Here is a 13,653-nt window from a genome sequence, read left to right as displayed (position 1 = left end):
AATCAAGAATTTTTTATTGGCCATGTTTGAGCATGCCAAACAAGGAATTTGACTTCGGTACATCTCAGCCTCTGTTCAACATTTAGTTGACTAACAACACTCAGGACATGTGCGAAAATTGACAAATATTCTCAAACATCCCCTGATCTTAAACTCCCAGGAGGGCAAGGAAAAACTCAAAACTCCTACTAGGGAAAATGAGAAACCGGGAGCAGCAACAACAACTTTATTGTGACCACCCCACCCCATTGGGAAATGGAAAACTATATACAAAATGTATTTCAAATAGGAAGACTTCACACTTAAGAATTGCATAAGAGTGCAGGTTGCCTTGACTCAACCTTTGTGGGTTACAATGACCTGAATGATTTAATTTACACAGAGACACTGCAGTGATTTTTTAAAATCATGATTTAAAAAAAATCCCTTTAGTTCTCCCTGTACCCTCAACCAATTGCATCATTGTTTTTGCTGTGCCAGGAATTAACCTAATGAGAAAAGACATGCCAGCTGGAGTTAAGAAATGGCCAAATGTGAATAAATGCATTTTTTTTCCCAAATACCCTAATTAATTGAAACGAAAGATCATTAGAGCAATCAATAGACAGACAGATGGACGGACAGACAAATGCTGTGTCTCATCCTGCCAAGAAGTTGTAGCTTTTACTTATGCTTGCACAAAGAATAGGTGTGACTTCGACAATGGCGCTCCGGATTGGACGTTTTTGGCTGCGTGCGTCCGCATGGAAACGCGACCTGCGCTCCACAAATAAGACAGGAAGAGAGCTTTGCTAGCAAGCCGGGATTTATTGCAGACACCTTGCTTTACGCCGGTGGTTTGGTGCACTCTGACAGGTCAGGACTCGCTAACAATTCGACAAGATATTAAGCGTGCAGCATAGAAATGAATGGCATGAGTGTGTGTCCGCTGCGTGTGTGTCTGTGCCTGCATGGGCGGTGCCTGCCCGCTACGCACCATACAGAACTACGATCAACATATTGTGCACTTTGCATGCAGGGTAAAGACCCTTGAGCGCCTTATAATCGCGTTTAATGTCGGAATGAGTAACCGCGTGCATATCACCAAAGATGCTTATGATAAACTTGATGCAGCAGTGAATGGCAATTATTTCGTCTTAGATAATATCCTTCCTGGTGTTGCAGCAAACGGGACTTGCTGTGGTCGCTCAAGTGAAAAAATGATGTTACCTGTGTTTGGGAGTTACCGGTAATTCAAAGGGTCATTAATTGTAAATAATGAAATGATGGCTGGATCGATTACTTATTGTTACAACTGTTGCTGCAAAACTGATTGCTTCTATGTAATGTTTTATACCATATGTTTCAAACTCAAGGCCCGGGGGCCAGATACGGCCCGCCACATCATTTTATGTGGCCCGCGAAGACAAATTGTGCATCAAATCCGTGTCATTACTAGAATTGCAAATTGTCATCACTTTTAAAAAATATCTTTTTTTATATATATTTGACCAGTTTTTGCTTGTCTGATTTGAAAACGAGTTATTTGTCAGTTTGTTTTGTAGCTTATGCTGTATATAATATGAGGTGCTCATCGTACATTTATTTGGGTTGACAGTCATAATGGCCCTCCGAAAGAAACTATGACTACAATGCAGCCCACGAAAAAAAATGAGTTTGACACCCCTGTTTTATACATTAACTGATCACAGCATTAGGTGTAATCTTGTGATTGCTAAGAAATATATATATTGAAAACAAAATTTGCTTGATAAAGATAGTAATGGTCAGGGCAGGGTTCGGCAACCAAAAATGTTCAAAGAGCCACATTGGCCCAAAATAACCCAAAAACATACCTGTCTGGAGCCGCAAAAATCTAAAAGCCTTTTATAATGCAACATAGACTGTCAATACATAAGTTGTATGCCTACTATTAAAATAATAAAATAAAAAAAATAGTGATATCAATTTGATCATTTCTTCTTGCGGCCCATTAGAGTTCACGTACCTGCATAGCAGAGCTGTCTGTTCGATATCGGTCACATCACACGACTCATCCATCACAGGCAATTGGAAAAAGCTGGAGCTAAATTGATGTCCTTGATTTGCTGATTGGTGATATTGTTTGTGCGGAGAGGCATGTCTTTAATTTTCTGAATGATCTCGGTTTTGTTTTTGAAGTCCCAAGATACGCTCTTTATTATCTCCCGGGCTGCAACAAAATTTGCATCAGTAGAAGAGTTCTTCACTTCTTGAAACTGTTTTTTTGGTCCTCAAATTTCTCCACCAGCACTGCAATTGCACGTTTCCTCTCAGTTGCAACTGTGTGATCGGCAGCAAATTTAGCATGCTTTAGCTGAAAATGTCGCTCCAAATTCCTCTTCTTGTTATTTGACAACTTCTCATTGCAAATCAAACATGCAGGCAATGCTTCAGCATTGGCAATGAAAGCAAATAGTTGAGTTACAGCATAAGAATGGTTGTGTCATGATTACCATATAAAAACCAGATTTAAAAAAAAAACAACAACAAAAAACAACATATTTTTTCCATTTTCACACATTTTTGCAAAAATTCCAGGGAGCCGCTAGGGGCGTGCTAAAGAGCCGCATGCGGCTCTGGAGCCGCGGATTGCCGACCCCTGGGTCAGGGTATTGTTCCTTAACATTGGGCACATTTACCACATTTGTATTTTTGTTTTGAAGACAACCACTGATATCATGTAGAGCATTTTTACATTTTCTGCACAAGAAATCAATCACAACCTTGACTTTTTGACACTCGCCTCTAAATCCACTATCTCCAAATGCATCTGTATTGAAGTGGCCTATAAGCTGCCACCTGAAGTGGGTCACCATGACAGCAGAGGAGAAAATCAACATCAAGGAAGCAGAAGTGGTGAAGCTCGTCCTCGACTTCCTCAGCTCCAGGAAGCTTCACATCAGCATGTTGGCGTTGGAGAAGGAGAGCAGTGTCATCAACGGTCTCTACTCCGATGATATGCTCTTCCTCAGGTAGGCTATGACAGCATCACAGACCACATTATAACTTTCAAGAAAAATAATGCATTTGCTCCTCATTGACAGGCAACTCATTCTGGATGGTCAATGGGAGGAGGTGATGCAGTTTATTCAGCCTTTAGAAGGGTTGGACAAATTTGACAAGAAAAGGTGAAATAAATTCTCTAATTAAAATTAATAATATAAAATGGTTTTGTCACAAGATAATATGAAGGCAAACAATATACTCTATGTTCAAAGCAAAAGAAAATATGTGGTTCTATACAAACAGAAATAAAATTATACCCATCTTTGCATGATTTACTTCAGTGTTGAAATGTTTCTTTATTTTTCAGGTTCCGCTATATCATTCTGAAGCAGAAGTTTCTTGAGGCTTTGTGTGTGAATAATGCCATGTCTGCCATTGAAGATCCTCAAAATGTACGTAGTATTTCACATAACAAAGGTTCTTTAACATTCTCACCATTGCTAAGAAAAAAAAAATATTTGTCTAACTCAACAGCATTGTGCTCCACTAGTTCAAACGTGTTCAAATTATTATGTTGACAGTCAAATGTCCAATGTTATGAATCTTCTGTCACATGCAGCTGGAGCTTACCATGCAGGAGGCTGTCAGGTGCCTGCACAACCTCGAAGAGTTCTGCCCATCGAAGGATGACTACGGCAAACTCTGCCTCCTCCTCACGCTGCCTCGACTCACCCACCATGCTGAGTTCAGGGACTGGAACCCGAGTACGGCACGCGTCCACTGCTTCGAGGAAGCCTGCGTGATGGTTGCTGAGTTTATTCCAGCTGACAGGAAGCTGAGCGAGGCGGGCTTCCGAGCGAGTGGGAACCGTCTTTTCCATCTCCTCATCAAAGGAATCCTTTATGAGTGCTGCGTTGAATTCTGCCAAGTGAGGCGACGCTTTTGCAGCTATAACATCTTTTAGTGGCTGAGTGTCTGTTGCTTTTTTTTTTTCAATACCGTCTTGAAACCATGACTTATTCTGTTGTATGAATAGCAATAGCTTTTTCAGTCGAATGGAAGAGCAGTTAATTTTTCTGCATTGATAGATGAACTAAAATGTACATTGTTTGTAATGAATAAATTCACTCAAATGTCTAAACGCTTATCGCGCACCTTAATAATTTTCTCTCATTTGTATGAGCTAATCCATCTTAACGACATTTTTAACTTGCAGAGCAAAGCCACTGGAGAGGCAATAACTGAGGGTGAGGTGTTACTCGGGGTAGACTTGCTCTGCGGAAATGGTTGTGATGAAGTGGATCTATCGCTGCTGTCCTGGCTTCAAAACCTTTCTCCTGGAGCGTTTTCATGCGCCTTCCAACAGAAGACACTCAGCATCCATGTCGACCGCCTGGTTAAGCCCAGCAAGGCCGGTCATGCCGACCTCCTCACCCCTCTGATCAACCGCCTGTCCCCCTGCCCGGCCTCACCTTTCCGCCAAAGGCCGCACTCAGCCGACACGTACATGTCAAGGTCCCTGAACCCGGCTCTGGACGGACTGTCCCACGGCTTGGCTGCCCAGGACAAGAGAGGCATGGAGGGTAACATGAAATCAGCTCTCAGTCGAAGCCTGGTGGAGAGTAATGTTCATCAACTGGATGATTCCCCTGAGAAGTAAAAATCTGCTTCTTGACTTGAAATACAAAAAACACATCAATATTGAACATAAACTGACATTAACTGGTCCGTGGCTTTTTTGTGTTGTTTGTTTCTTAACTGTAGAACGTATCCACAAGGTTTGGAAGGTCCTAAGACAACTCGCACTCCTCTGACTCCTGGTAGAGATGGTGGAACAGCATGCACAGAGAGAGTTGAGGTAACAACAAGAGCAAATGATAACAAGCAATGAGCTCTAAAACGATGCAACATTCTAGACAATGAATTTGAATCTCTATATAATCTCGTCCCTTGACAATATAAAGCTAGTCAAGTACTAGTGAACAAAGAGTCAGAAAGGTTGCAGCAATGGTGTCACAAAGGCTATGTCGTGGCCTAGTAATGGAAAAATGAAGCTTCAAAATTGCTTCATGAACCAGTTGTTGTATTTTATGACTCCTGGATAACATCACTGTTGGTTTAATTAAAGGGGTTTAAAAACTGGCAAGTCAGTGAACTCTCAGGCCATTAGTGAACTGAGAGTGTCATCTAGGGGAGTCAAAAAATGGAACAAATGCTTCATGAAGCTTCATTTTCCAATCACTACCGTGACAACAATTGTGGCAGTGCAACTTGTGGCTACTGTACTATAATAACATATGGATATTTTTTACCTTGTCAATACTCACAAAACTTGCAGATCAGATCAAGGAATATCACAAAAAATGGGGTCAATTATGGCATTTTTGTTAATTATTTTAGGAAGGATTTTGCAAATCTTGTTGGTGAGAACTCTACACAATAACTTCCAATTTGGTGGTGTGTATGTGTTATAAAGGAAGTATTGCAGGTATAGTAAATAGTTTAAGCGCTCACCTTTTGGTTGCTCAGGCTGGATTGCTTCAATGAATCAAGACTGAAAAAGCAAATAAAGGTTGTCTGAGGCAATGTCTTGTCTTGGGAATTATTGCAAAGAGTAACAAGCGAAAAAGAGATTTAGAATAGATTCCCCCTGAACCCGTGAACCACCTCATCTCCATAATGCCGTTGCTCATAAATCCCTCCTAACTGCCCTGCCTCAACTGTCCAGAGACACTTGTGACCCGGTGCCCCTGCCGCATGAAAGTGGTGGAGGTCATGGGAAAAGGAGGCAGATAATCTGGTTTGATTTGCTGTCGTACCCGAGATGGCTCAGTGACTCCATCATCACTCATCTTTATGCATCCTAGGTTTCAGCTAATAGAGTAACGTGTTCATATTGGATGTGGTGCGTGTGTGTGCGTGAAAAGTTGTTGAAGGGACAGTAGTGTAGACTCACTATGATGAGGGCCCTGAAAACTTTTTTTATGGAATGGATGATGTGGTAGAAAGCCTTGAGAGGAAGACTTGGCAGTAGAGCTCTTAGGAGAGTTTGTCTATTACAGACAGTAAATTGATGATCTTTCATATGTGTTTGTGTCTAATATAGATTGGCACATTTGCATCCATCCAAAGTTATCCAGAAAAAACAAGCGAGCAGAAATTTCGAAATGGCAATCAAACAGCAACACCGCTTTAAAAGGTCATTTACAGACAAATTATTTCTCACAATGCCTTGGTTTGTTTTTCAGCAGCCTGACTCCACAGAGCACATGCAGGAGTACTACAGGCAGCGTCTGCGTGTGCAGCAACATCTGGAACAGAAGCAACAGCAGAGACAGCTTTACCAGCAGATGCTGCTTGAGGGGGGTGTAAAACCACTCGACGGAGCGCAAAACAACCTCACTGAGACCTTCCTCACTCGGTAAGAGGTTATGTATTTTTGCAAAGTGCAATCATGAATAGAAAGCAGAAAATTAAAAAAAATACTCAATAATAAACAACCAGTGAGCGTTGCCAAAAATGTGTTCATGCTCCCCCCTAGTGGCAATACTTTGCTGCTTGGAATGGTATTCATTTAGCACTATACACATTTTATGAAATATTTTGAGCAATTATAGAGTCACCATTACTTGTAAAATATAATAACTTTTTAGTATTATTTTATTTTATTTATTATTATTAATTATTTGTCAACCATACAAGTGAATTAATTGATTATATTCAATGCGATGCTGTTGATCATAAGAATGATATATTATATAATATTGTTAACTAATTTTTGAGACAACTGTATCTTTCTATCAATAATGTTGGATTACTTTGAAGCATGTGTTACATGGTTGAAAAGTCTTACAGTGTTTTCTGTCCAGATCGATTCAGAAACTGGAGGAGATGAATGTTGGCATTGACCACCATGGAGCTGAGGCGACCCCTCTTGGCCAGCAGTGTAATGGCGTGGTACATGAGGGCAGCACATCCAAAATCCAAGACCCGGGGGTGGTACAAAAGGCAAAGCCTGGTAGTGTATGCAACACCCCCTCACAAGGGGCTTTGAGCCAATGGCTGCAACACGTCAGTGAGCCACCACTTCCTGCTAGGTAATAAATGGGGGTTTTGTTCCAAGATAAATTCATGTGATTTTAGTTCTAATATGGGGCCATGTGTGTGTCGGACTGTATTCATTATTCATTCATTCCTTCTGAGCACTAAGAGAAAATTAGTCTGCCAATTTAATAACAGGCATTTTTGTGTAATTGTATTTGTGCATTGTGACTGCAGTGCAGCTGAAAGCATTAGAGCCCCAGGGCAAGATGATTCCAGCAGCCATGTGACACGTTGCACAACCCAGCAGGTACCACCACCACCAATTAAAAATTGTTCCAGAAAAATAAATGTTTTTTTTCTGGACTCCTCTTTATAGCCAGGAAAGGCCAAAACCCAATTTTTCAAAGTGAGCCAGCTTGAAGACACGCAGGCGGTACGATCTGTGGCCTTCCATCCTTCTGGATTGTTTTATGCTGTTGGTTCCAACTCGAAAACTCTCCGAGTTTGCGCCTACCCTGACACCCTAACAACCAGGTCTGGATTGTATTAAAGCAGCATATATTGTTATACTTGTTGTTACTGAAATAATTAGTACATATCAATTAATACATTCAATTATAACTTCTTCGTATGCTGTTTTCTTCTCGGCATGTTCAGCACTCCGGATGTCATCGAGCAGCCGGTGGTGCGCTTCAGAAGGAATAAACACCACAAAGGTTCCATCTACTGTGTCGCATGGAGCTGCTGTGGACAGCTCTTGGCCACCGGCTCCAATGACAAATATGTCAAAGTTCTGCCTTTCAATGCTGACAGCTGCAATGCGACAGGTCCATAAATATGACTTTACAGTAATCATAAACTAGTCGATAAACATCCAAGCAGGATGAAGACTATACTGAGGTGGTTTTATGACAACATTCAGGTCCTGATCTGGAATTCAGCATGCATGACGGAACCATCAGGGACTTGGCCTTCATGGAGGGTCCTGAGAGTGGAGGGTCCATCTTGATTAGCGCTGGAGCCGGAGACTGCAACATCTACACCACTGACTGCCAGAGAGGACAAGGCCTTCACGCTTTGAATGGACACACTGGTATCTGACCTTGAAACATTTTGCTCTGGCTCTTAGTTGAGTACATTTCAATAAGCAACATTTTCACCAGTACATACCGTATTGGCCCGAATATAAGACGAGGTTTTTTTTCATTGAAATAAAAAGGCGGGTCGTCTTACATTCGGGGTCTATACAAAGGCTTTTTTCAAACTTGAGTCTTGAAAAAGAGGGGGTCGTCTTATAATCGTGTTCGTCTTATATTCAGGCCAATACGGTAATATAGTTATGGTGTCACCTGTGCTTTTGAACAGGCCACATTTTGACTCTATTCACATGGGGAGGATGGATGATCACTTCTGGATCCCAGGACAAGACAGTCCGGTTCTGGGACCTGCGGGTTCCAAGTTGTGTGCGTGTTGTGGGTACCACCCTGCATGGCTCAGGTAAGTCGACTGCATTCATTCAAGGTAATATGAAACTATGGCCACCGTGCATCTGACTGTGTGGTGTACATTCCATTATTTTCTGATGGCTTTATTACATGGGTGTCAAATTGAAGGCCCGGGGACCAGATATGACCCGCCACATTTTATGTGGCCCGCCAAGACAAATTTTTCATCGAGTTCGTGTGTCAATACTAAAATTACAAATTGTCTTCACTTCAAAAGATATTTAAAAATATATATATATATTGCTAGCAATTATTATTACCATTCATCTTTTTAAAAATATTTGAACAGTTTTTACTCATCTCTGATTTTAAAACTTCGCACAGGGAGTGCGGTAGTTTCGGTGGCAGTGGATCCTAGCGGCCGCTTGCTCGCCACTGGCCAGGAGGACAGCACCTGCATGCTCTATGACATCAGAGGAGGCCGCATAGTCCAGACCTACCGGCCCCACAGCAGTGATATTCGTTCAGTACGCTTCTCACCTGGAGCCCATCATCTTCTCACTGGTTCCTATGACAACAAAATCATCATCAGTGACCTGCAAGGTAGCAGCAGACGATTATGATGCTGCATTGGCATTGTTATGCTAACTTCAATCTTTTTCTTTGACCGTAGGTGACCTAACTAAAGCACTCCCTCAGACGCTGGCAGGAGAACACTGGGACAAGGTGATTCAGTGTCGATGGCATCCCAAAGACCGAACCTTCCTCTCTTCCTCTGCTGATCGGACCGTTGTACTCTGGGCTACCAATCCCTGAGAAAGTCGGTATATCCTCAGCAAAATCAGCAGCGAGCACGCAGTCGGACATTAAGAATACACCAGTGTTGATATTTTTGTGTCAATGCACTAAAATGTCAGTGCAGGCAATGTTCATATGAAGATGTAGAAAACCTAACTCATATTTATTTCATGCTTGTCACATCACGCTGTCGTCAAACTTTGTTTTTTGGTGCAGAAGAGAGGAGATGGCAGCAAATGGAGTTGTATATTATGTTGGTGAGTACGCTGACTTGAAATAGTTTAGTCGTGCGCTGTGCTTGTACACACAGAACTAATCAGGCGTTTGGATTTTAACTCGCGCTTTAAATCTGGAGATTGTATTTGAATTGAGTTTTGCGAGAAGACCTCCAATAGAAAACCTATAAGAAAAAAAGAGAAACATTTAGTGCAAAATATTTTATTATACCCTGTTGGCTTACTAAACTTTATTAATGAAATACGAAGGATTGCTACTAATACACTTAAAAGCTATAGTGAGGAATTTATGACATAGTGTGCCTTTTTAAACACTTATAAGAGATTTTGGGTTGATGTAGTAAGTGAATGATATATTTATTTTTACCATGTGCTGTATGCACCTTGACACATGTATATTTTTGTAGTATTGCTTACTGTGCACATTTTATGTCTGTCTTACTGTTATAAGGTATGAACTGACTGAATAGTAGGTAACACAATGATCACATTGCACAACATGAATAGAAGCTAGCAATTGACTTGCTGAACACATTAATTTGTTGATGTGTCACATGCATTTGGTTGCATGCAAATCAAATTCATGAATTGCACCATTAAGACTGTTGACGGACATGTACAGATGTGTTTGTCAATGACCTGAAGAAAAGCACAATTCATCTTTCTCGTAAGATGAGGTGATGTTGAATTGAGAACTATTTTGATGAGTTTAATCACTCATCAAAAGCTGTGCTCTTTAGAAGCAAGGATGTAAAGTGTGATACTGAATAATAGCGATGGATGAAAAGGAAAAATGAAGCTTCAAATTTGCCTTGGGAACCAGTTGTATTTTTTTTTCACTCCTTGAGATGGTCAACAACTGGTTTATAAAGCAAATTTGAAGCTTCATTCCATCACTAGTGACTCATATCTTCAAATATTTCTTATAAAAGAATGGTAGCCACATATTCTGTGACAACCCAGTTAATCAATTTATCACCACTTATCCCTTTTTATGTTCTTACTGGGGCCTATTCCTAGTAATGGCTGACATTTATTTATTTACTTATTTCTTTATTTCTTTCTTTCTTTCTTTCTTTCTTTCTTTCTTTCTTTATTTATTTATTTATTTATTTATTTATTTATTTATTTATTTATTTATTTATGTGTGTATGTATGTATTTACTTACTTACTTACTTATTCATTTATTTGTTTGTTTATTTGTTTGTGTTTATTCATTCATTCATTTAGTATTTTTCATTCATGCACTTTAAATGAAAAGGTAGTGCACATGAAAATATGACAAAACTTACTCAACTTTGATACTATGCAGAAAGCTGTTGGTTTGACTTGCAGATGTGTCAAAATGATTGTCAGCTGTTGCTTGGCTTGCACACTGTCTCAGTTGAACCATTCCAACTTCAGCTTACCTTACCTTACACTATAAATCTTCTGTGTTTGTATGTTAAAATATGTTCAATCACCTTGCGCTTTTGTACACAGTGTATGTTCCACATATCTCGACATTGTGATGTTGCCTCTGTGGCTCACTGTGGGACCTTTTATTGTTCTCTCACCAGCCACAGGGCCATTAGAGTTCAAAAGATTGAAATAAAACAATTTCACTGGTGATAATTGATTGGGTGTTAGATCAACATTTCTCCAAGTCTCCACTTTGTATTGATAATATTGCATGCAAGGACTAAATAGTCCTGAATAATACAAAAGTATAATTTTATCAATGAAATCACCTACATTTCAACGTTTATTTGAAAGTCTTCATTGAACCGTTTAGACCACAACTAAGCCTCAATTACCTGTGAATGTACAATTGAAATTATTAATATTTATTAATAATGACAACAGTCAACATTTGGTACCAATAAGAGGCTATGAATGTACTGCCCAAAGGTCAGGTTCAAATGTTCAATGATGTTAGTTAGTGATGAGCCCCCATGTTAATATATTGGGTTTTCCTGTGGGGGGGAGCTTGGCTCAGTTGGCTCACATGCCTCGCTCGATCATTCGCTCCTTTGTGATGGGGGACAATGTGAGGCAACATTTGGGGGTTTAAAAAGCATACGCACTCTGTCAACCCAACCAGCCTAGAGGGACCGGACCGCTCAACCAAGCTAGAGGTATCAGAAAATCCTAGACTTTTATTAGCTTATCTTTACTGATTGGATGATATTATCTTTAAAATTCCAGAAGTCAACAATTTGAAGATCCTCAAATATCAAGGTGTGAGTGACTGAGCTTCTCTGCTTCACCGTGTAGTTTATTTTTTAAGGTTTCATCTGTGCTTAAGATACGCACTTCATTTTTAATGTTGTAGACTGGTGTGTGTTTAGCATAGTTTAAAGTTTTTAGTTTTTTAGATTTTGCATAGAAGAGTTCTGAAAGTGTCATCAGCTTGTGTTTGCTTGGACCCATACAGTGACTGCTGACACCTCACTTGTTCATTATTGTCAGAGTAGTGTCATTTGCACAAAGGGGAATGGGTGAACAATGGCTCAGCGCTGCCTATCGTGCACTCTCATTGTCAGTCAGCAGCTACAGGTCAAGTGTTATGCTAGCCTCAACCCATTTCACGAATCGTAGAAAACATTTTACGTTGAAAAAGCATTTGCTTTTGTTTTCTAGACAATTCATTTCTAGTGGTGGTTGCAGCAAATTCCCTGTGGTTGTTTGTTTGCACAAATTGTCACCCATCTTATTTGTGCTTCCCTTTCATCCTCTATTGTGAGTTCAGGAGGAGAGAAGCTCTGCAGACTTCTCCAAAATGTTGTACACTCTGGCCGGAGGAGGCACACTTTGCGGCGTGGCTGCGCTTGTGCTCCTGATCGTATCCACAGCGACCGATTTCTGGATGCAGTATCGTTACTCGGGTAGCTCAGCCAACCAGGGCCTCTGGAGGTTTTGCATCAATCATAAATGTCATGCTCACACCATCACCGTAGGTAAGTTTGTAATTTGGGAGACGACGAGGCAAACATCGCAACGTGATGATCTTGACTGACATTTTCAGATCATTGTCAGTCATTGTATAATTCTTCCTGTCATTCAGTATCGTTTGACATCATTCCATAGCATTCCCCATGTTTTTATCCAGCTTCTTCACCTTCACACTCACACTCATTCTCTAGTTAATAGTGTTTTTTTGGGGGGGAAACACTAACCAAGTAAACATGTGACCCTCAGCCTTTTGGGATGCAACACGGGCCTTTATGTTACTGGCTGTGCTCAGCTGTTTCGCTGGCGTGGTGCTCGGCCTGAGTGCTTTCACCAATGGTACCAAGAACAAGAGGGTCCGCATGGGGGGTATTGCCCTGGTCTTCTCAGGTGACACGCAAAAAAATCCTTTAAATCAACATTTACATTCCATAAAATCCAGCCGTCTCAATGCAATATGACTACTTGGTGCCCCTCTCAGGTTTTCTTGCTCTCTTGGCTCTCTCTATCTACACGGGAGTGACAGTCACTTTCTTTGGGAAACGCTTCTTGGACTGGCGATTTTCATGGTCCTACATCATCGGCTGGGTAGCCATCATCTTGGCTTTTGCAGCAGGTATTTCTGATGGTTCTTATTACTTAGTGTGCGTGGTGATGGAATTCAGACATCACTGTGGATTATTAAAAGCTTTTTGTTTTAACAATTTTATATGTACTTTTTAAAGAAGTCATACTGCTCTTATATTTATTTATTCAACATTAAAATATGTAACTGATTATTGACCATCATCACAACTTCTAATCCTAATGATATAATTGTCATAAAACATTCATCTCATCCACTACAGGTGTATTTCAACTCTGTGCTTACCAGCGAACAACTGCAGAACCTTCACCATCAAATGTTCCTGACAGTTGAACCACAGCACCTTGTCTGTAGTTAGAATAAATATCATTCCCATCCCTTGTGTGTCTTCTCTGCTCTATAAAAATAAAGTTTTGCAGGCCTCACACGGTAAGGCAATTGTAAAGAACAAGAAAAAAAATCTCAACTTTCCCCTTACACTAATATCAAAGGACCTAAACCTGTCACGGATCGGAATGGAGCAAGGCGACCAAATGCAGCTTGGACCAGGGTTTATTGGGGGAAACGGTAGTTGGAAGGGAGGATGAGGGGACAAACCAGCAGAACCGGCAAACTAACATAACTTCCTAACAACACCAACAACAG

The 13,653-nt window shown here is 40.6% G+C and overlaps 2 protein-coding genes across 5 annotated transcripts; both read left to right on the top strand.

Moving 5' to 3' along the window:
• Positions 1 to 695: 695 nt before the first annotated feature.
• LOC148388306 (WD repeat-containing protein 47-like) lies at positions 696 to 11,109 on the top strand. 3 transcript variants are annotated; one of them, XM_088394938.1, is made up of 16 exons: positions 696 to 855; positions 2,803 to 2,993; positions 3,066 to 3,149; positions 3,335 to 3,419; positions 3,587 to 3,895; positions 4,184 to 4,623; positions 4,732 to 4,825; positions 6,216 to 6,388; positions 6,837 to 7,064; positions 7,246 to 7,318; positions 7,388 to 7,545; positions 7,669 to 7,838; positions 7,934 to 8,104; positions 8,377 to 8,508; positions 8,841 to 9,059; positions 9,130 to 11,109. In XM_088394938.1, the coding sequence occupies exons 2-16, from the start codon at positions 2,836 to 2,838 to the stop codon at positions 9,270 to 9,272; spliced, it is 2,637 nt and encodes an 878-aa protein (XP_088251064.1). In that variant the 5' UTR covers positions 696 to 855; positions 2,803 to 2,835; the 3' UTR covers positions 9,273 to 11,109. The 3 variants fall into 3 exon arrangements, with proteins under 3 accessions (XP_088251064.1, XP_088251063.1, XP_088251061.1); XM_088394937.1 differs by lacking the exon at positions 696 to 855 and adding an exon at positions 928 to 1,019 and having other exon boundaries at positions 6,219 to 6,388; XM_088394935.1 differs by lacking the exon at positions 696 to 855 and adding an exon at positions 928 to 1,019.
• A 401-nt stretch (positions 11,110 to 11,510) lies between these two features.
• On the top strand, positions 11,511 to 13,386 carry lim2.2 (lens intrinsic membrane protein 2.2). 2 transcript variants are annotated; one of them, XM_088394155.1, is made up of 6 exons: positions 11,574 to 11,608; positions 11,679 to 11,713; positions 12,223 to 12,430; positions 12,672 to 12,812; positions 12,904 to 13,038; positions 13,271 to 13,386. In XM_088394155.1, the coding sequence occupies exons 3-6, from the start codon at positions 12,253 to 12,255 to the stop codon at positions 13,339 to 13,341; spliced, it is 525 nt and encodes a 174-aa protein (XP_088250281.1). In that variant the 5' UTR covers positions 11,574 to 11,608; positions 11,679 to 11,713; positions 12,223 to 12,252; the 3' UTR covers positions 13,342 to 13,386. The 2 variants fall into 2 exon arrangements, with proteins under 2 accessions (XP_088250280.1, XP_088250281.1); XM_088394154.1 differs by lacking the exon at positions 11,679 to 11,713 and having other exon boundaries at positions 11,511 to 11,608.
• The last annotated feature ends 267 nt before the right edge of the window (positions 13,387 to 13,653 follow it).

The sequence above is a fragment of the Syngnathus floridae genome, chromosome 13 (assembly GCF_059516105.1).
Source record: "Syngnathus floridae isolate MCC-2025c chromosome 13, RoL_Sflo_1.0, whole genome shotgun sequence".
Lineage (NCBI taxonomy): Eukaryota > Metazoa > Chordata > Actinopteri > Syngnathiformes > Syngnathidae > Syngnathus > Syngnathus floridae.
The sequence above is the reverse complement of the archived record's forward strand: the minus strand, read 5'-3'. Positions and strand labels throughout refer to the sequence as shown.